Consider the following 24,621-nt stretch of genomic DNA (forward strand, 5'->3'; position numbering starts at 1 on the left):
AGAGGTTCACATACTTTTGCCACTCACAGATATGCAATATTGGATCATTTTCCTCAATAAATAAATGACCAAGTATAATATTTTTGTCTCATTTGTTTATCTGGGTTCCCTTTATCTACTTTTAGGACTTGTGTGAAAATCTGATGTTGTTTTAGGTCATATTTATGCAGAAATATAGAAAATTCTAAAGGGTTCACAAACTTTCAAGCACCACTGTATAAGGGGTGCACATTTCAGGGTTAATGCAGCCAAGTTATGCTGATCAGCTGGAAAACCCCTATATATTTGGATCATCATCATTTGGCAACAGGATTTCCCCTTGATGTCCATATAGCTTAAGTAATTGATAATGCAAAACCTGATCATTCATAAGCACTGCCATAAATTATCCCTGAAATCATGTCTGAAGCTCAAATGAAATTGTTCTTATATTAAAAAAAAAAAAAAGGTATTAAATAAATAATACTCTCTGAGCAAATTTAGCAACAAGCCCACTCAGTGAATTCATCATTTAGACTCCATGAAAGACCAGGTCAGCATTTTAGATCAGATTAATGAGCAGGAATGAGTTGCATCCATGTTTTACAATTTTCTTTTATTTAGACAACCCAAATAAAAGGCACATAAAACATTGTGTTTACATAACTGTTCGTGACATACATACATTTAAAAAAATGTAGGAATGCTTCACCTTTCTGCTAACCAAAAATTTTCTAGTCTTCATATATACAAAATTATCAATGTTAATGTTCTAATACAAAATGTTTTATAAAAGGTTATTTTTTTCCCTTGCACTTGTCTACCATACCTATGACATCCTCTGAGCTAACTTTTGTACAAAGATATACATTCACTGGCATTCACATGGTTTTGCCAATTCATCAAAGCAAACTGAAAAAGGTAGGATCTACTGCTTTATTCTCCAATGTAAAACTTAAAATATCTCCCACCTCTCACTAATAATCAAACAAACATTTTTTAAAAGATACTGTTGGTGCATAAGGCATAAAAAAAGGAAAAAAAAAACAATACTTCAGGGGAAAAAAAAAAGGCTAATGACAAATTCATAATTCCTCATATGTGATAATCTCCAAAGCAAAATAGATCTAAAATCTTCACAGAGATTTGGTAAACAGGACAGTCATGTTCCTATGTGGCATTTTCAGATCAGGCACAGAAGGGATGCCACTGGAGGGCCATACATTTATCACAAGTGTACTCCAAAAGTTCTGTAATGCTTTGAACCAGTCACATCAGTTCCATTCTCCAAATTCCAGGTCTCAAAGTTTAGGGAAAAGACGACACCCCCGTTAAAACTAGGCAACGTTCTCTGAAGGGCATCATGACCGTGAAAATCGTTTTAGGTGCTTAGTTTTTAACTGGAAAAAGTTCATGCAATGCATGAAGAAGTTGTTACAAGTTGAAATGGGGAGACAAAATAATTCATGAAAAAAGTGAACATCCAGTAGCTCTTAGGCTTTGCTTAATTTACAGTCCATATCTGTTTTTCCTCCCAAATCCATTACATCTCTGATCAGCAAAGAATCACATTTAAGTATAATTACTGCTTACTAAATTAATTTCCCAGGTCAGGTCAAATAAAAATAAAGCACATCTGAGAAATTACTTTGTTGTCTACAAAGTGCTTTGTATGAGCACATTCAGCCGATTTTCATACTTGTCCTGACTCATGATAATCGTATAGAGTACATTCTCATGAGAGGGGACTATACAGAAACGTGAGAAACTTAAAACATTGAAATGTCACTGATCAGAAACGAATGGAATGGATTAGCAGTGCAACTTAGATATTGCTTTTGCCATCCAAAATGGATGAAACGCTTTGCCTTTGTTCATTCCTAGCTCCCTACAGTCATTTGGAACACAGAAAAGTGTCACTGAAAAACCAAGCCAACATACCCTAATCATCAGATGGCAGTTTTGGCTTAACTGTAATCAAGGGGTGGGGGAGACAAACAAACAAACAAACAAACCCACCCATAATAAATGTAACAAAATGTATCTTCCACCCAGGTAGTTACTGTCACTTTTATAGGACAACAACAAGGATAAAATGATTTAGTGTATTAAGGCTACGTTTACATTACGTCGAATCAGCGGATCATCAGATTAACGTTCTTAAAACGATTCGCGTTGACACTAAAACCGTTAGCCGTACACACAGCAACACCAATACGCGAATACGCTCGGCTCCGCAGGCATCCTGCGCTCCAAATCACTCCGCCCTGAACAGCGAGTGCCCTCTGGAGGGTGCGCACTCCGGCCCTGCGCAGCTCACACAGCGCGCGAGTGAAGTGAACAAGCCACGATTCGGGACTGAGCCGCTGTGTGTGAGATCCCAGCGCATATCACTTATTACTTGCAAGTGGAAGGATGGCAAGCCTAAAGACAATCATAACTACACAATGGGCAGTATTTGCATCAGTATTTGCAGTATTTTCATACTTTTATACTCTTTAATGAAAGGTGATACAAGGCGGAAGTCTGCGCCGTTTTTCAGCAGTCGCGTCACATGACCAACGCCAGCGAATCAGGAAGGTGGATGTCACAGTGACGTTGTCCAATGAGACGCCAGCTAGAGCTCAGCACAGCGTATTCGCGTATTCTCAATGTTTACACAGCACCGGAGCTGATACGATCTAGATTGAATACGTGGACGCTGGCGGATTCCCGTTTCCCCGCTTTTTCAGGGGGGTTAATGTAAACGGACAGTGCGTCCGCGAAGAAAACGAGACAGATACGGTCTAGTGTAAACGTAGCCTAAGGAGGTGAAAAATTCAGAAGTGTTAGACATGATTTCACCAACATGAGTGTCAAATGAGTGGGATACTCTCAGTAAAGAGCCTGAGAAGAGGTCAATGCGAGTACAGCCCTCATCCTTAAAGGACGAAGAATAAAGAGTTCTTACTGACTAAACACAATTAAAAAGATCACATTTAGATCTTGTGAACTCCCTTCAGTGAACATGGCTACTCGACTGCCCGACATCAACATAAAGATGCTTAACTCCGCAAATTTAAAAACATCTCATAATACTGCCATTAGAATATCACCAATCAGATATGTTGTCAGTGCAAGACTTGATCAATTTCATGTCCAACACCCACTAAGCAGAAACATGCCCCAGCTATTCAAAACAATAGTACATAATCTTTCTTCTACCAGGAATGATCAACTCCAGAAGATATTTAAAAACTAGAATAACAGCTACAGTTTTAAGTGGCTTACAGTGAACGTAAAACCAGAACAGCCTCTTATTCAGATAGTATTAAAAATAATGATCTACCACAAATGGAAGCTCCTGTCCTTTTTTGTAGTACATAATGCAATAAAACTAGGGAATACTGATCAGCAAGCTAAAAATAAACAAAAAATAAAGTCATCACAGTTCAAAAAACTGACGAAGCAATTTGCTCCTCTCCAAATGGCTATTGGCTGAGATCTTCTGTCACTAATGAAGCGAAAAATCACCAAACGTACAGCATGTCAGCCTCCACTCCTTACATTAACCACCTTTCCCCCCCCTTCCTTAAGCTATTTCTCTAAACTCTATACATTTCTAGTTCTGCTTAGCCAATAGCCAAAATAAGGATAAACAGAACGCCACCTAACACCAACTAGGTCTTTACTTTTTCCTCATCTGCTGCTACTGTCTATCCACACTAAGCTTGGAACTTCTACCTTACGTCCTTGCTTGCCCTTTCTTCACAGCACGCTACTAATGGAAGACCAGAACAGGATTTAAAATAAGACACACTGGGTTGGATGAGTAATCAGAAGATATTTGGGTTCTACCAGGGTGGCGAGGAAGGCAGAACCTGTGAGAGGAACGGCATGCTCTCCATGGGCCTCATGGCGATGTTGAGGGGGCCAGTGATGTTCATGGGCATGGGGGTGCTGATGGCCACCGGGTGGGCGATGTTCATGCCGGTTGCTGTGGCAGGGATGTTCACCGAAGCGATATTGACTGGAGCAGTGATGGTCACTGGGTGCTGCAGACTCACCGGTGCTGTGATATTCACTGTGTTGGAGGAGATAGTGACGGGGTTGCTGACGGTTCCACGGTTCATGCTGGCAGTGCTGGCGGCGGTGGCCGAGGCAGTGACTGGTGTGGCTGAGGCAGAGTTGCATGCGTTGTTAGTGTCTGGAAAATAAAGGAAAAACAAGACTGATTTTATACCTTAGAATGTGTCATCTAAAAGATAAAAAATAATCTAGACTTTATCTCCAAGTTTGTGGACACCTGACCATCACACCCATATGCGGTTCTACCACAAACTTGGAACACAAGTTTGGAACTTGCCACAAATTTGGAAGCACGTAATTGTCTAGTATGTCTTTGGATGGTGAAGCAATACAATTGCCCTTCACTGAAAATAAGAGGTTCCAGCATGACAATGCTCCTGTGCACAAAGCAAGCTTCATAAGACATAGTTTACAAAGGTTGGTGTGGAAGAATTTGAGTGACCTGCACAGAGCTCTGACCTCAATCCCACTGAACAGGTTTGAGATGAAGTGGAATGCCGACTGCACCCTAGACCTCCTCACCCAACATCAGTGACTGACCTCATTAATGCTCTTGTGGCTGAATGAGCACAAATTCCCCCAGCCACGCTCCAAAATTAAGTGGAAATACTTCCCAGAAGAGTGGAGGTTACTGTAACAGGAAAGGGGACTAAATCTGCAATGGGTTGTTCAACAAGCACATACGGGTGCAATGATCAGGTGTCTACAAACTTTAGGCTATATAGTGTATCTATAATGTTTTAATGCCAAAAAACCCCTACACCTACTAAAACTGGCCTGGGAACAACTCCCCAGTTACAGCCTCATTATAAATTACATGAATTGCAAATTGGACCCTCCCTCTGCCATACCATATAAAATGTCTTCTAGGTAACTGCTGCTTGTAAACACTAGCTTGCATCAATCACAGGTAGACACAAGCAGATTTCCAGCATCAGAGTCTGAATTAGCATGATCATATTCCTCAGTGATTTATTTAACAATAGTCACCAAAACTGGCAAAATATATCAATTTGTTAGCATACAGGTTCTGTGGCATCCATCATCCTATAATAATTCACATCTTAGATGCATCAGGCTGCACAACTTTTTAAATTTTTTTTTTTTATTATTTAACCCTCTGGGGTCTGAGGGTATTTTCTGGCACTCTAATGATTTTGGCATGCTCCGATTTTGCTGTCAATTTCAACAAATCTAAGCAGTATTTTCAAAGTCATATGACTTTTTTTTTGTATTCAGGACAAGGTCAGCTACAATAATATCTATGTAGTATGTATGTAATTATTGTACTTTTTAAAAAAATAACAGATAAATGAAGATGTTGTAAAAAGCAGCTTTAGAACTGTGTTGGAATGTGTGATAAAACATGACCTTACCCTTACCCACTGTGACGAACCATTTTGGTCACTTGAGGTGATTCTGTTCAGTCTTTGGAATGCATCAAGCACAAAAACTTAAATCTGCTCCACTGATTTGGACAATTAACTGGCCATCAAAAAAAATCATGTCATATTGTTTTGGGATAAAGGGTTGGCAGTGGGAGGGGTATTCAATGAGAAGAGTAAAAAATTCCATTCCATTCAATGAGAAAAGTGAAAACCCCTCCCACTGCCAACTCTTAATTCCATCAGGTCAAGTGATAAACAGTTCGTCCCAATGGGTAAGGCAATGTTTTTTCACACATTCCAACACAATTCTAAAACTGCTTTTTACAACAGCTTCATTTATCTGGTATTTGACTTTATTTTGGTATTTGACTCTATTCAGTGTCTTGAAATGAACTCTTGTACTATTTTACTCCGTTCAGAGCCACAACCAACTCTGTTACTCTGTAATTTTGCTCCCGCTCCAACTTTTACCCTCTAAACTCAAAATAAAGCAAAATTAACTATTTTTGAGGAAAATACTTTTAAATCTGGAAAAATTGCTCAGTCATTTTTCCTGTGTATGTACGCACGCATATCAAGCGATATGCTCATAATAAATATTTACACTTCCTCGAGTTGATCTTTGGCTGGATTGAGTCGAAGTTTAAAAAAAAACAAAACAAAACCCGGCACCGCTCATCATCAGTGTTGCAGTTCTCAAGATTGAATTGTATCATTGTCCTGAATCATGAATTGAACTGCTGTCCTGAATCATCCGAAACGCATGAAATCCGCGTGCTATATCGCAAAAAGTTTTACCTCCAAATAGCCTAAACTACGTCTGACAGATTTTATCCTGTTTACGGTGGGCGTTCCCACCGCGAAAGATAAACCAGTCGAAGCCGAAAGAGTGAACGTGATTATGCCGTTACCATGTGAACAGTCTTTTATGAATGCATAAGTGGGAGCTCAACGCTCAGACTCCGGTGTGACTGAGTAAGGTGACAAATTTTATGTTTCATCTAATTTAGGTAATTTAAAAAATATATAATATAGACCCCTTTCACATGACGTCACCGCGCCGCGAGATTTTGTTAGGTGCCATATTGGAAGACCAAGTACATGCACTCACAATATAAAACAAAGTACAAGCGAGAGTAAAGTGACACGATGGATGATAATTCGGGTTATGTGAGAACATTACCAGTTGCAGAAAGGGCACGGTATGTGGAGAAACTGGCTGTGATTGATGGGTTTGACCCATATGATAAGACTCGGGGCAAGGGAGAATGGAAACATAAGGAGGACCTGACACCAATTCTGCCATCTGTTTGCTACCCAGACATTGTAAACTATTTGTTGTTTACACCCAGTGCCTACACTCAGTGTTCGAACTATGCCGATATTTTCGGGGGGGCCCCTTTTTTTCCCTTGGGGGTGTGTGTGCTTGCGCTTGTCTCGGAGCGCGGATCTCCAAACACATGAGACGCCTATCTTACGCACATATCACGCGGACTCCACACCTCCACACACGCATCACGTCTGAAGTCATAACTCATCAGGGGAAATCGTGTCCACATTGGCATGTTCAAAAAAAAACAACCTCGCGTCAACAATGATACCACACGCAAGGAAAAAAAAAAAAAAAACAGTCAGGCTACTCAACAACCAACCTGGCAGCAGCGAGCAAGCCCCAAACCATCCTAAATTATTATTATTATTAAATTGTAGAAGTCTGGGAGGCTTGCTCCTCATACAGTTATCAACTTTGGGCCAATTTAGCATGCTTTAAATCTGAATTTCTTGCGTTTGCTTACCTCAAAGTGTCCGCAGATCATGCACAGACTTATCCATTATATCCACAGTTTTTTGCCAAGTCTCACACAGGTTTCTTTCAAGTCTACTGTTGGGCCAATAAATCATAAATAAAACAGCTCAGATTTGTTTGTTTAAGTCGTTTGCCACTCCACTTTATTCTCGTGGGTTCACATACCGCTGCCGTTATTATCCCCTTATCACGAGTTTGTTGGTCTTCCAAAATGGCGCAGGGTCTGTTTACTTCCGGTTTCGGGTGACGTCAGTGAAAGGGGTCTATTTGGCAATGGGCACATAGGAAAGTATAAAGTTTGTCAATATGTTTATCATGCTTGTATGATTAAAAACTCGAAGATATTTATCTAAATACATGACCTACTCATTCAAAACCTGCTGAGCTTCGCCAGTGAAGCTCTCAACCCCAGAGGATTAAATTTTTTAAAAAGTTTTTTTGAAGACATTCCTGACCCAATCTAAACATCAATCAATATAACTAGATTCAATTTGACTTGAATTAAAAACTGCCTTTTGAGGTTAGGAAAAAAGTAAAATATTTTATATATTTCTCAAATATATAATCTCAGATATAGATTTCTTTGACTTTATGTTCAGGAACTCTTCTAATATTTACTTTAAAAACATTGCAAAAAATATGAGCCATAAAATACCAAAACATGAAAACAATTACTACAGTACCACTAAAGTCAACAATTTTTTGACCAAATGTGAATGTAAATATGTGCTTAAAAAAAGTTTGAACTGGCTGACTAATAGCAATGAATAGGCACAGTTAGCAGTAAACAAACAAACAAACAAACAATCAACCAATCAATCTACAGGCTGGGGCAAGAGAAGCAGATCCCTGTAGCAGACAGCAGGAGTGATTTGTTTGAGGACGTGACATCACCACGGCAGAGGGAGATGCCCACCTGAATGTGTGTTGTCCTGGTTTGGCGCAGCCGAGGCGAGCGGAGGCCAGGAGGAAGTGGTAGAGGAGGAGGAGGTGGAGTGAGGGGCGAGGGCTGGCGTACCTTTGTTACAGGGCGAAGTGAAGCCGGCCTGACTGTGTGTCTTCAGGTGGCTGGTGATGTAAGCTGCGCTCAGCATTTTGCCACATATGTTGCAGGTGACTTTACCCTCGTGCCGGATCATGTGTGAACGCAAGCGGTCTTTGGTGGCAAAAGCAGATGTGCAGGCCTGACACACACACACACACACAGATAGGTAAAAAGAGAAAATTAGCGTGTTATCATGCAGGCTGTACTGTTATTTCAATCTGCACAATTACAGCACAAATAAACCAGACTATTTTGGAGTCATTTGTAAATTACTAGACAATGAAGTGGTGTCAAAAAAAAGTCATAAAACTTTCATTTCTCAAAAATGTCAGCTTTAAATATTACAAGCATCACAAACTATACCAAATATCAGTTGTGTTTTAGAAGAAATAGTCATTGTAAAGCTTAGGACTGGATTGCTCTCAGCAATTAGTAACAAAAATATACTGGGGAACTGTCAGGGTGTTTTAAAGAAAAACACTTTCATTTTGGTGCATCACTATTGTGTAGGACTGAGCACCCCAGTAGATGTCCTGATAATATACTTCATAGTTTTCAAGATTCAAGAGTTTTATTCAGGGCTTTGAACCGATTCAAGGAACGAAAATGAAAACCGGGAACTTTTTCTATTTCACATGGAACAGAAACGAAACCAGAAACTTTATTATTTTTTATGTTCCGGAACAGAAACGCTTATTAAAAATAATGGTAACCGGTTAATACCGGTTTTTATTTCGTTCCTCAAAGTTTCCGTAGCCTACAAATAAAAAAAGTCATTCTTCTCCTGCGCAAGTTTCTATGACCCGCTGGGGTTCACTTCCTGTGTGACGTTTGCTGACTGAATGGAGAGAGCGGGAGGGTGGACTACTATCACGTCTCCACATCTTAAATAAGAGGTAAATATTGCAGTCTATCGTTATTCAAAAATGTCAATTTCAAACACGATATCAATATATTTGTCCACGTTAATGAGAGGCTCGCGAACATTAAATGACGTTAACCTCTGTTAGCCTATCAATGCATAGGGCCTGACTAGCCTTTGGTAACACACTAAACGAATTATCTTTCATTTTTGGCACTTTTTCTGTTTGTGTAGATGGGAAGACATACTGAGAATCCAAATCGCCAACATCTCATCTCATCTCATTATCTCTAGCCGCTTTATCCTTCTACAGGGTCGCAGGCAAGCTGGAGCCTATCCCAGCTGACTACGGGCGAAAGGCGGGGTACACCCTGGACAAGTCGCCAGGTCATCACAGGGCTGACACATAGACACAGACAACCATTCACACTCACATTCACACCTACGCTCAATTTAGAGTCACCAGTTAACCTAACCTGCATGTCTTTGGACTGTGGGGGAAACCGGAGCACCCGGAGGAAACCCACGCGGACACGGGGAGAACATGCAAACTCCACACAGAAAGGCCCTCGCCGGCCCCGGGGCTCGAACCCAGGACCTTCTTGCTGTGAGGCGACAGCGCTAACCACTACACCACCGTGCCGCCTCAAATCGCCAACATTTGAAATAATAATTGTTTTGAATTATTTCTTGTCTTATTTAATGAAGGTTGTAATAGAATTAGCCTACATTTGGCTTAAGCTGGATGAGACAGAGACATAATTTTATAGCCATTTGTTAAACAGCTGACAGGGAACGTAATTAACCGTTCCGGGAATGAAATTTTTTTTGTTCTAACCGGCTCGGGAACGTCTATTTAATGGTGGAACCCAAAACCGGAAACGTTAAAATTCCGTTTCTGTTTGGAACGAACCAATAGGAAAAAAATTCTGGTTCAAAGCCCTGGTTTTATTTGGCATAGCCACAGTTAAACAGGTACAATGAGCAATGAAGTATAAATCTGTCTGACTTTAAGACAGTGATCGTTAAAAAGAAAATGATAATTCAAGAAAATAAGTAAATAATAAAATAAAGACACCAATGTGGGAAAGTAAGATAATCGGTTGTAGAGAAGCTTGGTGACAGAGGTGACGTGCAAAAAGTATTACATACAGGGTAAGAACAGACACCTAGATAAGCCATTGTGTAAAACAATAAAGTGCAGTAGCGAAAGCGACTGTATGCCTGTGACTTAAACAGAAACACAGTATGTGGAAATTAGCAGCAGCAGAACAGAATATGAATAAAAATGTGCAAAATTTTGAAGCTGGAACTGAAGTAGTGACACCACTGCAATCCATGATATTATCCTGAGTATTTTTGTCTTGACGACGTTTCAATGTACATTTATCATATTTAAATTCAGCTGAGGAAAACATCAGGGTAATATCTTACAATGCAAAGGTATTATCACTACAAAGTATATTACAGGGACGCCTGGTATATTCAATCCTATACAGTAGTGATACACTGAAATTAAAATGTTCTCTTCAAAAACAAAACTGAAAATGCCCCAATATATCCATCTTCACTGGTCAATGACAGTCCACTAAGCTCTGAAACCTGTTACGTTCAGCTTGCATATGATGGCCATCTAAAATTACCAAACTGAAAATGCTCAAACATTCTTCAGGAAGAAATGCATAGCCATAAACATAACTTATAAAAACTGAAGCTTTTTGTAGTCATATAAACTCTTAAAATAAACTTTACAAATCAGTGCAAATTTGTAAACATTAAATAATTTAAGATTAAAAAAACAAACTCAGTACAATAATTCTACTAAACATATTAAATCATTATGCATCTGTCAGTTTTTCTTTTAAAAAAAAGTGTATAATTTTAACATGATAAATGCATTATAGCGGCTTATTACAGAGCATTATCACTGCAATTTGATCCAGTATTGTCTGCTGACATCGGCCTGATACAGCTTTTGAATACAGGATCAGTGCCATCTGTACTTTGTACTGTTGTATAAATTGTAATATGGTTATTTGCTTTGCGCTTTTTTGTGAATTAAAAGAACTGCATAATAAATTCTTAACTTGAAAACAAGGATTTTTTTTTTTAATTTACAAGAGCCAAGGAAGCCATACTGGCCATGCTCTCTGGGTGGGAAGGAGGGCATTACTCTCTCACCCATCAAATCACAGTGACATGAGCCAATTGTGGGCATCTAAAGTTGCTGCAATTACAACTTTAAAAACAAATATCAGATTACACAGTGATGAGCAGAAAATCAGGGGAGAGAGTGTGACAAAGTACATTATAATCAACCAGAGCATCAGCGACGCAGTAGCTCACACGGCCAGACTGTAAGAAACCAGACTCCTTTATAATTAGCCAAGTTGTTCTTCATGAAAACAATTAGATCTTCCAAACAAAACAATCAGAATCAAAATCCAGTGAAAACTCAGGGAGGAGTAGCAAATTTTGTGAACTGTGGATGGACGCTGCGTGATGGCAATAGCTCACCAGCCTATGGCTGTGCAAGATAATAATAATAATAATAATAGGAAGTGGATTCAGAATTGATGGAGGGAAGGACATTTATTTGTTCTCTAATTTGGTAGAAAACTAGTCAGTGATGGCCATCCTTGCTGTACAGTTTCTAATATTGCTTCTAATATGTGTATTTCATCTACCATTGTGTACCTTTGGGCAAGCAGACATCTACACATTCTCGCTTACACATGTAACTTTTTTCACTTTTCTATTTTAGCAAAACAGGCTATTTTACACCCATTAGCCCCGGAGACGCAGGTTTCCTCTGGAAAAGCCCCTACATTCAGTCTATGGTCCACAGCAACACGCAGTAAGATTACATCAGACCAACCCTTTTTCCTTCAACCAGAATTTATATTTTATCGAGCCAAAGTTAAAAAGTCCATCCAATAGTTGATGTATTTTTAAATGATGCTACCAAATAAGCAAAGTTACACCATCACGTTGGCAAATTAACGAGCACTGCTGTTGTTTCAGCTAGTCACAGTGACAGCTAATCAGCTGACGGTAACTAAAAAACTAAAGCTACAATTTTTTCAATGTTTTGCAAAATAGTTTTCCCCCTTTTAATCGATAAAACAAGTTAAAAAACTGCCTGATGCCATTTTGCATTTTGATTCTATTCCATCTTTATGTAATCTGACTTATACATGTGTTGCAGGTCACCTTTCAGCCACATACAAGAAAATATCCCATCAACTGTATTTAGTGGTGTTGATATGCAATATTTAACTTCAGCATTGATAAAATGCTTCTGGAGCATTTTAGGTCACCAACCCTCTGACTATCTGACCACTTAAAGAAGCTATGCCAGGATACTTTCTGACCAGCTGTCACCACTAAAACAACCAGAGGCCACTGAAAACTGAGGCTTCTGACAATCATACCCAATAAAACCAACGCCAGAGCCCGTTTTAGTACGACAGGAACAGAGTGGCCTCTTACCGTTACTTGGCATTTAAAAGGCCGCTCTGTAGAGTGGACGTGTTTAACGTGACAGCTGAGATGATCTGGCCTGTGGAAGGGAAAAGAGAAAAGAACAACATGCAAATGAAAAAGGTTTACACTTTAGGATTATTAAATCTCCTATTATATCAGCTCTGAGGGATTAAACACAAAACATAAGAAGTAATAATATAATGCAAATTCAAAAAGTACAGCATCAAAATGCTTTATGGTGACTCTAGAGGAGAGTCACTATATAAAACATGACTACAAAAACAAATAGCTGTACAGGACAGACAAGCATTATTCTTGGCTAAAGGGCATTCTCACAAGGCACCAAAAATAAAGCTAATCAATTCTGTTATGACTCCCAGAAACCTTTAGGGGAAACAAAGCTACAGCACGAACGTGCCAGCATTATTCTCTAAATATATATCAGGCTTGTGCAATATAACAATATACAATCCCTGTACAAGCTTACATATTTGCCATGAAACCTTTTCTCTTTTTAAATTGTACGAATAAGTAATAAATAGAATAATTATATTTTAATTTAGTTCCACCTCAGTTACTTTGAAATGACTCATCAGCTTGTCAAAATAACATGCCAAGCAGGTGCCACAACAGAAATAGAAACTTGTGGAACGACATTTAACAGCCATTTTTGTTTGACTCTTAGTGAATGTTTTTAGGGAGGTCAGGGGTGCGTGTTTGCTTTCTAGACAGTTTGTCAGAAGATGGCTTTGTTTGGTCACATATACATTACAGGACAGTGAAATTCTTTTTCTTCACATATTCCAGCTTGTGAGAAAGTTGGTGTCAGAGCACAGAGTCAGCCATGATACAATGCCACTGGAGCAGAGAGGGCCAAGGGCAGAGGCAGTATGATGGTGCTGGGGCTTGAGCCCCTGACCTCCTGGTCAATAACCCAGAACCTTTAAAGTGCATATCCTGGACCAATTTCGTGTTTTTTTTTTATATGAAAGTATGTCCCTTTGCACACACATCCAGAAGGGTAATTTTGCACAAGGCCATCTGTCTACAGCAGAAAAAAATAACAAAACGCATTCGGAAAAATCCCAAAGGAGTCTGGAGCCAGATTCGTGATGTCACGTGCGGATCCGCCAGCAGGCTGAGAGAGCTTGCATGGATTCAGTGCACAGTCTGTGTAGACCAAGTTTAGCAGCTTGCGATTTTGCATTGAAATATGGAATTGTCGCCTGAGCTTCTAAACCCATGGACTCATGCATCAATGCTCATCTATCTATTGTTACATAAATCATTTTTTTCTAATTACTATTATGTATTTATATATTTCTTCATTTAGAAGAGTACTGGCTGCTGTAGGAGAAAGATTTCATAAGCTACACACATGGAATCGGCTAAGCAGGGTTGTATATAGATTTAATGTGTTTGACAGGTCCCAAGATCTCAAGCCCTGACACGCATATCCCTTGATACATGTGAAGTAAGTGTATTATCGCCCAGCGCTTTCGTGTTGTTTACTTTTGTGTGTGTCAATAAATAACATTATCCGTGTACCACACAAACACAGGAACACCTAATTTAGAGTATAGTCTCTCTTATTTCTTACCCTGGCAACAGTCGACTTGCGAATCGCCGATTTTCTTGGTCTTTTTCTCAGCTCTGCTTTGGTCCTCGGCTTCCAGGTGCCTCGCGCGAAGCGCTCCCATTTCTCTCTCATTGTCTGGTCTTTTGGAAAACGATGAGTACTAATCCCATCATGATTGGTGTTGCTACACCCTCCTACGATACATCTGTTAACCATTTTAATAATACGTGATAACGTTGAAGAAATTTGCAGAAAACTACCAGGTTGTTTTCTCATAAACAAACCAGCGCTGACGTAGAATTCAGAGGGAGGCATCCCGCATGTGACGTCACAAAAACCAATGTTTGCCGGGAAATCCAAATGGCAAGTTTTTTCAGAGGCGGACCAATTCACCTCAAATGGCTTGATTTCAACTGAATTTTTCTGGTATTGCGCAAGGTAAAAAAATTGCTCAAAATGCAAAATTTGACAGATATTTGACCAAAGTTTAATATAAAAAAGGAGAATTACATTGATCTTGCTCCTGAATTTACCCGTGATATGCACTTTAACCACTGAGCCACCACTGCCCAATCCTTAATTACTAATTACTTAATTAGTAATAACTAAGAAAAAGACAAATAATTGCCCACTGGACCACTAAAGCTCTTATCCTGCAAACAGTCTGTTTAATCCAGCAGTCTCCAAACTGGTCTTCAGGCCCCTGCAGACTGTCCACATTTTTGCTCTTTCCCAGCCCCAAGCATGTCTGAACCATCAGGAACTGAATACCTGGTTCAGTTTGTGTTGAGTGCTGGGAATACACAAAAGTGGACCACCTTGGTGGTGTGGGTCTGAGGACCTGTTTGGAAACACAAGATTAACCCAAATTTCAGGACTCACCTGGAGAAGCCTTTGCCACAGACAGAGCAGATGTAGGGCTTGTGCACACCACCGTCATGTGAACGCACATGGTAGGTCATGCGGTCCTTCCTCTTGAAGCGCTGGTGGCAGATGGGACACTCAAAAGGCTTCTCGTCCGAGTGTGACAGCTTGTGCCGGTTCAGGTGGTAGACATCACGGAAAGCTTTACCACACATCTCGCAGCCATGGTTCTTCTTCACTGGCTTTGGGGGCTTTTTGGGTACACTGGGCTGCTGCTGGGGTAGAGTGGCCATTGTGCCCACTGCCACTGTGGCCGAATTGGTACCTGTTGTCAGGATACCTGCAGCAGAGACATAGGTGGGGTTGCCGTTGCTATCCCGCTGCTGCACAGTGGAGATCATGGGCACCATGGTGGGCGCTGCTGGTGTCTTCTTGGGCCGGGACACCATCTTGATGCCCGTGTGGCAAGACTCATGCCGCCGCAGATGGTAGCTGTCTCGGAACGACTTGCCACAGTAGCCGCAGATGAAGGGTGTTTTTGATTTGGGCTCCTTCTTAACCACCACAGGACCTCCCCCACCTCCCCCACCCCCTCCACCTGTCCCACCGGCCATGTTGTCCTTGAGGAGCTCAGCTGCACTGACTGGAGGCTTCTGCTCCAGTGGGATGGGGAGCACAGGCTTTTGGTCTTGGGGCTCTGCTCCAGCATTGAGCAGAGGCAGCAGACTGTTCTGGCCAACCTGGTGCTGGTGGTGGAGAGTGTCATTTGTCTGCTCAATGGAAAGACAGAGAATGTATAAAAATCTCTTTGGAGCATATATATTATACACAAGTCTGTAGACCAGTGGGTGGTTCAGTCTAACATACAGATTTAAACTCATTTTTATGCCTAGCCACTTTTGATTAACTGGTTAACCTATAAATACATTAACCCCCAAATTCTCTCTCTTTTTTTTTTTTTTAAAGGTAGACAGACTTTCAGATTTTTCAAATTTCGGTCATAAAAAGAATTTTCCCTGACACCCAGTTGTTTTTGTTTAGTCGACTGAAAGCTATTGAATTTGAATCACAGACTTCCAATTTTATTAGTTTTTTTATTTTTAAAGAGAACAATTAATGAATTTAGGGCCATGTGGCCCTAAATTCTCCGCCAATTTTTCCTGCTTCACTGTGACCCAATTCAAGATACTACGTCATGCATCATGTGGTGGGCTTTCCCCGTTCGTGCAAGGCATTGTGGGATACAAATCTGAAACAGGAGTGAAAAATGGAGGACGCGAATGAAACGTGAAAGACCGACTACAGTAACAGAAAGTGAGAAGAAAAGACATTATGTTGCGAAGGAAAGGAAACGCAGGACCAAACTAATAAATATCGGTGGTCAGCGAGCACCTCGGTGTGATCAGCTGTTCGTTACGCGACAAAATGATGTAATCGTTAGTGCATGGTCAAAGGTAAACCTGTAGATGGCAGTAATGCAACAGTGTGGACGCCAGTTGCCATAAAACCTAAAAGAAGAAGGAAAAGAAGACGCAGGTACACCTGCGCATGCGCGCACACACGGACTTCCTCTGTCTGCTTGACTGCGTGAAGTGAGCAATTTCATGCACATTATTTGCTAGAGAATCCCGTCAAATTAAATAACTTCCTAGCCACAGAATGGCCTGGGTTTTTTTTAATTTATTTTTTAGATATTGCAGAAATAAACATACATCACAATGACCAAATTTCAGAGGGAACTAAATTTCACCGATTTTATGAAATCGAGAGGCCATCTAGCTTTAAATAGAAACAGAATTTTCTTTCCATCAAGACAACTTTCTCAGGTTTGATCAGAATCACACAGTGCCCAGTTTAAATAGTGTGTGTATATATATATATATATACATACATACACACACACACACACACTCCTATTTGGCACATATTTTATACATCCCCAAGTTAAAAAAAAAAAGAATTGAGATAGTGTAAAACAAATAAAAACAATGCAATGGTTTGCAAATCATGGAAACCTTACGTTGTCTTTGTACTGTTTTTAATGAAATATATCAAATGTTGAAACAAATCTTTATTTTTTGCAAAATAAATGTTAATTTAGAATTTGATTATGTTTTCAAGTTGGGACAGGGGCATGTTTACCACTGTGTTGAATCACTTCTACTTTTACCAGCACTCTGTAAATGTTTGGGAACTGAGGAGACCAACTGCTGTAGCTTTGAAAATGAAATCATCATCTCATTCTTGCCGGATATAGGATTTCAGTTCCTCAACACTTCAGTGTCTCCTTTGTCTTATGTTGCACTTCATAATGCACCAAATGTCAATGAGAGACAGGTCTGGACTGCAGGCAGGCCAGTTTAGCACCCAGACTCTTATTAAAAAGTCACGCAGTTGTAAAATGTGCAGAATGCAGTTTGACATTGTCCTGCTGAAATAGGCAAGGCCTTCCCTGAAAAAGACATCTGGATGGCAGCATGTTGCTCTAAAACCTGTGTATTTCATTCAGCATTAATGATGCCTTCCCAGATGTACAAGCTACCCATGTCATGTGCACTAATGCACCCTCATACCATCACAGATGCTGGTTTTTGAACTGTGCACTGATGAAAAACAGGATGGTCCCTTTCATTTTTAGCCTGGAAGACATGGTGTCCATGATTTCCAAAAAGAATTTAAAATTGTGATTTGTCAGATGTTCCTTTTATTCCCAATCGTGTTACTAACCTGCTGCCAATTAACCAAATTATTATTTTTTTTTAAACATTACACAACCTTTCCAGTCTTTTGTTGCTCCTGTCCCAACTTTTTTGAAATGTGTTGCTGGTACTAAATTCAAAATGAGCACGTATTTTTCACAAAATAAAAGTTCTCAGTTTCAACATTTGATATGTTCTCTTTGTACTATTTTCAATGAAATATAGAGTTTCCATGATTTGCAAATCTTCACATTCTGTTTTTATTTACACAGCATTCCAACTTTTTTGGAATTGGGGTTGTAAAATCTCAGTCCTACATTTCTAGAACTTGTGTACAACTTCAATATTCATCTCCATTAGCATTATTACAATGACTCAACAAATATGAACCATCCTCCTGCATAATGAATTTGCACTGAGCACTGACCTCTGAACTGGCCAGTTGGATTCCTAGCAGTACAGCTGACTAGAACATTATTTTCTAGCAATATTGTAGTAGACAAGCCAAGAGCAAAATGATGGTGGTAAATCTTTATCTGAAATAGAATATGACTCATTTCAAGAGCATCTGCGTAACACAGAAAAACAAGAAACCACGACTGAGACCCGGAAAGTTTCAGAACGCAGATAAGTACGTGTGAAAGAGAGATTTAGACACAGAGATAGATAAAATACTTGTTTAATAAGTGCATACTTAAAGGAAGAGATCTTAGAAATTCCCATCTTTGCAGAGAGAAAGACAGACATACAATCAGATCCACACAGACTTTTAGCCTTCTAATGAGGAATTGATGAAATGTCAGAGCCATCCAGATGAAACTGCAAAAACAGTTTTAGAAACAATTATCCTTCAGCACAGCAGGACACTCACAAGTTTGACGCGGACACCCTCGTGCCCCTGGCAGCTCAGCATAAAAGACACACATAGCATGCTGCCATAATGACACCTAAATCTGTTACATGTAAAGTGATCTCTGGCTATCATGAAAGCTATTGCACATGACTGGGGGAACAGACTGTTCTAGCTTAGACTACCAAAACTGTGTGTTACAGACCCGACCACTAAACCCCACTATGTAGAATGACAACAAAGTCAAGAAAATAAATCTTCGCAATATTGCAGCACATGAAGATGAGGTCCAAGAATGCCCAAAACTGTTCACAACTACATTAGTCTCACTGTCTGAAGAAGGAAAAGCAGACAGTGATTGTGTGAGCTCATTTGACACAGAATGTTTAACAGGAAAAAAAAAAAAATCATATTTGTTGCTTCAAAACATGCACGACAAACAAATCCAGGTAAAATCTAGTATTCGTTAATCATTAAACATGCCTGTTGTCTTTTAAATAAGAAGAAATTTGATGCATTTTCCCCAGAATGATACTTCATTTAAACCACCGATACAAAAATATGACGCATTACATTTCAGAAAACTTTAATTACAGACTGAAGAGAACAAAAAGACTACAGAGAGGTCAGCAGGCCTTGACACAGCATTGAAACATTACACTATCATTACAGCTTGTCCATTCTGCAGCTGCTTGCACAGTCCCATTGGTCATGGCATCGATAGCAAGGAGAAAGTGTGAGAAAATGAGTGAGGAAGAAAGAAAGAAAGAAAAAAAGGAAAGTGCGGTGCAGTGGAAAATGGCATGCATGAATACAATTATTCTCTGTCTAAAAAAAAAAAAGGAAGAACAAAAAAAAACACTAAGTAAAGCTTTATCCAAAAACCTGCATCATAAGCAACACTTAAGCTTAAGTATCTTGGCAGCATGTATTAGAGTATATCATACTACAATAAACTTCAGGTTAAACACTACTTCCGTGTTCAACAAAATCCCTCGGACATGAAGCACTTTATAGACTGCGTGTAATGATATGGAGAGATTTCACTTTCCTGAGAGACTAGTCCAGATCAAACGGAGAATTTGTTTCAAACATGAAAAAGTAAAAGCACGTCACATATCGCTATCAGAACCCATTCATCTGACCACCGGCTAAAACTCCCACAGAGCTGAAGATGTGGATAATGAAGTCTGGTGTAAAGTATAATGAAGACTCTAGCAGTAAGCACTGCTGATTTTAAAGCCTATTATTTTAACCAGCATTATCATCTTTTTTTTTAAAGAAAACATGATTTGATCTGCATGTCTTATGTTTTGTGTGCAAGACTTTATGCTCTGAAATTCACACTCAATTTTATTGTTAAGGCTGAACTTTAGCATCAATAATAATGCAGAACAATGTGGCATAGAAACAAATGTTCCTAGTTAAGCATCAGGTTAGTTTCAAAACACATTAAGCTCTAGTTTGTCACTACTCAATCTGGGACCTCAAGCCAATGAAATTATATTTTAGATTTTTTTTTTAAATTTAATATGTATTCACCTGCCGACAACTTTACATTCAGCTATTACACAGAACAGAGATTGAATTTGTATTACTGCAGGAACTGAACTCAGACTAAGTTTTTTGTCTGCTACAGACGGATTAAGCGATGCCTGTTGGGAGCTAGACAATGCCACGCTTATGAATAACCTCAGACGCCTTGCGAACAATGCCGGGTGACGCGCTACACCGCCGTCTCATTAGATGCTGAATCACAAGGAGGGAATCAAGCAGAACAATTCCTTTCAGCTTTTCTTCAAGGGAAAATATCACTGAATATCACTTCAATGATATTCATTTTTTTCTTTTATAAAAAAGGCTTTCTATTACAATCAACACAACACATCATAAGTTTAGCAACATGTTTTTGAAAGTAAATGGGTTTTGTCACTAATGTAGTTATTAATTAAGTGCACACTTGGTCCATATTAACTACTCAGAACAAGTGCAAAGTTAATCTTAAATTTACATCGTCAGGAAGTTAGTTACACTGTTTTACTTCTAATCTCACCCTTCAGGGATCAAACAGTGCTACAAGTGCTGGATTTCACACACTTCTCAAGGTTTTACAGTTAATACTTGACATACTACTTAAATACAAGAATATAAATCTTTAAAATTGAGTCATATTAAATCTAATTTTTCTGCTACTGAAGAAATACGTTCAAAACCTCAGGAACATGTCCATGCTAGGTGTTTCTTGCCATCACACTCAATGACTGGAGTTGTAAAAGGACATAAAAAACACTTCAAGATCTCATTAACACACTCAGCCTTCCTTTCTCAAGCAGAGCCGAGGCTTTTTTTTTTTTTGGCCCGAAGGCAAAATGGCGTAAAGTGCAGTGCCAGATCCTGGCATAAAAAAAAGTGCAGTGCCAAATCACAAATCAACCTGAAGTCAAATTATATCCTTTCTATACAGCATTAAAGGAGAACTGAAGTCATTTTTAAACTTGCTTTATTTCTTAATTAATGCGCTATTCAATTACGTTTTCAGTTTTAGTAACCTTATATCGTGACTCGTATTGGCGAGACTTGTGCGAGACTTCAAAATGTGAAGTGTCAGCGCCACCATTTTGAAAACTGTTTTCCAAATGAAATATTGCACAAAAACGAGTCTAAATGACGATTACTGCTTACTTTTTTCAAACTTTCCTGATTGCTATCAAAACAAACAAAACTTCCGGCTTGATTACACCAGCATTCGAAAGAGGGCGCGCGCGTCTTTTGACAACGTTGGCAGATGTCTGTCACTTTGATTTGCGCTGTACGTTTTACTTCCATTCTACGATGTCTTGCACAGGTCTCGACGAATCTCGTTTACGGCCATTGCTTTGACATATGGACTGATATATTTCAAACACTCATTACTTGCTGTAGCAGTGACAAAATAGCAATCAAAAATGCATTCCTATAGTTAATAAAATGAGAGAATTTTGATGATTAAAAAAATTGCCTTCGGTTCTCCTTTAAGATTAATAAAACAATGTCAAGAAAAATGCACAGAAAGATTGTCCATCTGTATATTCAATTTGTATCGCCTGTTAACAAATGACTGTCACAAAGCTCATCTCATCTCATTATCTCTAGCCGCTTTATCCTGTCCTACAGGGTCACAGGCAAGCTGAAGCCTATCCCAGCTGACTACGGGCGAAAGGCGGGGTACACCCTGGACAAGTCGCCAGGTCATCACAGGGCTGACACATAGACACACAACCATTCACACTCACATTCACACCTACAGTCAATTTAGAGTCACCAGTTAACCTAACCTGCATGTCTTTGGACTGTGGGGGAAACCGGAGGAAACCCACACGGACACGAGGAGAACATGCAAACTCCGCACAGAAAAGCCCTCGTCGGCCACGGGGCTCGAACCCGGACCTTCTTGCTGTGAGGCGACAGCGCTAACCACTACACCACCGTGCTGCCCTGTCACAAAGCTATTTTAGAGAAATATATAAATTCTGGATATAATAAATCTCATCTCATCTCATTATCTCTAGCCGCTTTATCCTTCTACAGGGTCGCAGGCAAGCTGGAGCCTATCCCAGCTGACTACGGGCAAAAGGCGGGGTACACCCTGGACAAGTCGCCAGGTCATCACAGGGCTGACACATAGACACAGACAACCATTCACACCTACGGTCAATTTAGAGTCACCAGTTAACCTAACCTGCATGTCTTTGGACTGTGGGGGAAACCGGAGCACCCGGAGGAAACCCACGCGGACACGGGGAGAACATGCAAACTCCACACAGAAAGGCCCTCGCCGGCCCCGGGGCTCGAACCCAGGACCTTCTTGCTGTGAGGCGACAGTGCTAACCACTGCACCACCGTGCCGCCGATATAATAAATGTTACATATATTAATTTATACGTCATGAGCAAGCCAGAGGTGATGGCGAGAAAGGAAAAACTCCCTGAGAAGACATGAGGAAGAACCTCGAAAGGAACCAATCCTCATGTGGATACATGATCAAAACCCTTCTGTAGCAAGTATGTCGTAAGTAATGGGAATGAAGTGGGTTAATTCTTGCATGTGTGAACTTGGTACAGTCTATTACAGGCACAAACCGGGTTGTAAACTGTAGTGTCAGATCAGATCAGAGTTTCCCCAAAAGCCTCTTAACGCTAAGAGCATCTTAACTATTCATTGTGCTGCTCGCGCGATCATTTAACGATGATCTTTGTGCTAAGATGCTTTTGGGAAACTCAGGCCAGATCAGTGTGTGGTTTTATGTCCATTCAAGCAGCAATCACATTTCATGGACATGCTTTCACACCTCTGAACTCATTCACAGGTTTGTGGTGTGACTTGTGTCAGGTGTATGATATGGGTAGTGTGGGTTTTTTTCCTTGTATGAACTGGGTTTATACTGATTGGATGTAAATATGAAGTGTAATGCATGCAGACTGCAGCAGTGTAGCTTCACTCCTCTGAACAGAGCGGAGATTCATCCTGCAGCCCGCCGATGCTGCTTTTTCCCCCCTTTCTCCAAAGTAAGAGTTTGAGAAGAAGCAAAGAGAAAACATCCAGCTTCGATCTTGAACCTGTTTACGATCTGTTCAAGTGTAAACAGTGGACAAACCCACAGACTCCATGGCTCTCTGTAGACTTGGTTATTCCTGTCGCGCTCAATAATGCAACACCACGAGTGTGTGGATGAAACGCATTACACACACACAATGCTAACGCTGCTAACGAAAAGTTGTCTGCTTCAACATATCCACACCACAACACTCATAAGGTCACCAAAGCAACACGAAAAACTGATTTGCTCTCCGCTGCGGTGTGTTTTCTCCATTTTCCCTGAGCTCTGAAACACCACGTACCTATTAAATCAATGAGGGCATCATTTAAAAAGTGTCCGACATGCTGGCAAGCAAAAAAGTAAGTAGCCTGCTAAGCTAACGCAAGGAGGAAAAAAAAAAAAACAAGGACAACACGGAGGAAAACCGAAGAAGGAAAAGCCATAAGGATCCCCGCGAGTGTCTGATATCAGACCAGAGATCAGACCTCATCTCCCCCACACACTCCACAGCTGGAAGTCTGGAGCTGATGTAGCCACTTAGCTCAACTCGCTAGCTTGCTAATAATGTAAGCTGGCACGCTAGCTAACCCAGCTAGCTACCATTGTTTTGCTTGAAAAGATTTAGCTTTTTTTTATATTAATGTGTTTTTTTCTACACGTAAAATATCGGCAGCACAAACAGAGTTAGAGGTTGCGAGCGTTTTCGAGCCGCTCAGATTTGTTAAAAATGTTTCTCTTACCTGAAATAAAAATGAGCTCCAGCTCGGCTCCATTGCAACACTTAGCTAAAAATCTGCAGGAAACCTACAAGAAATCTACAACAAAGCAGCTAAACATGGCAGCTGCTCCAACTTCCTGTAACCCTGCGGGCCAAACCATCGCCTGAGAAAAGCGCCGCTGCTGTTGGGATTGTCCACTCAACACACACACACAACATGTTTACTTTATTTAACCTGGCGCAAACAAAACAACAATGATTTTGGAGAAAATTAAAAAAAATTTTTTTTTTATTGCATCATCAAAATAAACAATATTTCTTTTCATTTTTATTATACAATTGCAAGCTCTTCTTCTGTTTTGCTATTTAGTTTCATTATATTTTTAATTTTAAAATTTATCATCTTTATCCTGTGTATTCCATCCATCCATTATCTGTAGCCGCTTATCCTGTACAGGGTCGCAGGCAAGCTGGAGCCTATCCCAGCTGACTGTGGGTGAGAGGCAGGGTACACGCTGGACAAGTCGCCAGGTCATTGCAGGGCTGACACACAACCATTCACACTCACATTCACACCTACGGTCAGTTTAGAGCCACCAATTAGCCTAACCTGCATGCCTTTGGGCTGTCGGGCAAACTCCACACAGAAAGGCCCTCGTCGGCTGCTGAGCTCGAACCCAGGAGCTTGTTGCTGTGAGGC

The 24,621-nt window shown here is 40.1% G+C and overlaps 1 protein-coding gene across 2 annotated transcripts; it reads right to left on the minus strand.

The window, feature by feature from the left end:
• Positions 1 to 576: 576 nt before the first annotated feature.
• Positions 577 to 24,045, minus strand: vezf1b (vascular endothelial zinc finger 1b). Of its 2 annotated transcripts, none has more exons than XM_060944058.1 (5): positions 23,944 to 24,045; positions 15,097 to 15,848; positions 12,642 to 12,711; positions 8,159 to 8,426; positions 577 to 4,165 (listed from the first exon to the last, which is right to left on the minus strand). In XM_060944058.1, the coding sequence occupies exons 1-5, from the start codon at positions 23,974 to 23,976 to the stop codon at positions 3,813 to 3,815; spliced, it is 1,476 nt and encodes a 491-aa protein (XP_060800041.1). In that variant the 5' UTR covers positions 23,977 to 24,045; the 3' UTR covers positions 577 to 3,812. The 2 variants fall into 2 exon arrangements, with proteins under 2 accessions (XP_060800041.1, XP_060800042.1); XM_060944059.1 differs by having other exon boundaries at positions 8,261 to 8,426; positions 23,944 to 24,044.
• Between the last annotated feature and the right edge of the window lie 576 nt (positions 24,046 to 24,621).

Source organism: Neoarius graeffei, chromosome 17, assembly GCF_027579695.1.
Source record: "Neoarius graeffei isolate fNeoGra1 chromosome 17, fNeoGra1.pri, whole genome shotgun sequence".
NCBI classification, from domain to species: Eukaryota; Metazoa; Chordata; class Actinopteri; order Siluriformes; family Ariidae; genus Neoarius; species Neoarius graeffei.

Excerpts from the sequence above, each read along its gene's own strand:
- vezf1b (XM_060944058.1), bottom strand. The coding sequence starts at position 23,976 with ATGGAGCCGAGCTGGAGCTCATTTTTATTTCAG. Across the intron at positions 8,427-12,641 it reads CTTTTAAATGCCAAGTAACG|GCCTGCACATCTGCTTTTGC; the intron begins GTAAGAGGCCAC and ends TGTGTGTGTCAG. Across the intron at positions 4,166-8,158 it reads CCAGGACAACACACATTCAG|ACACTAACAACGCATGCAAC; the intron begins GTGGGCATCTCC and ends TTTATTTTCCAG.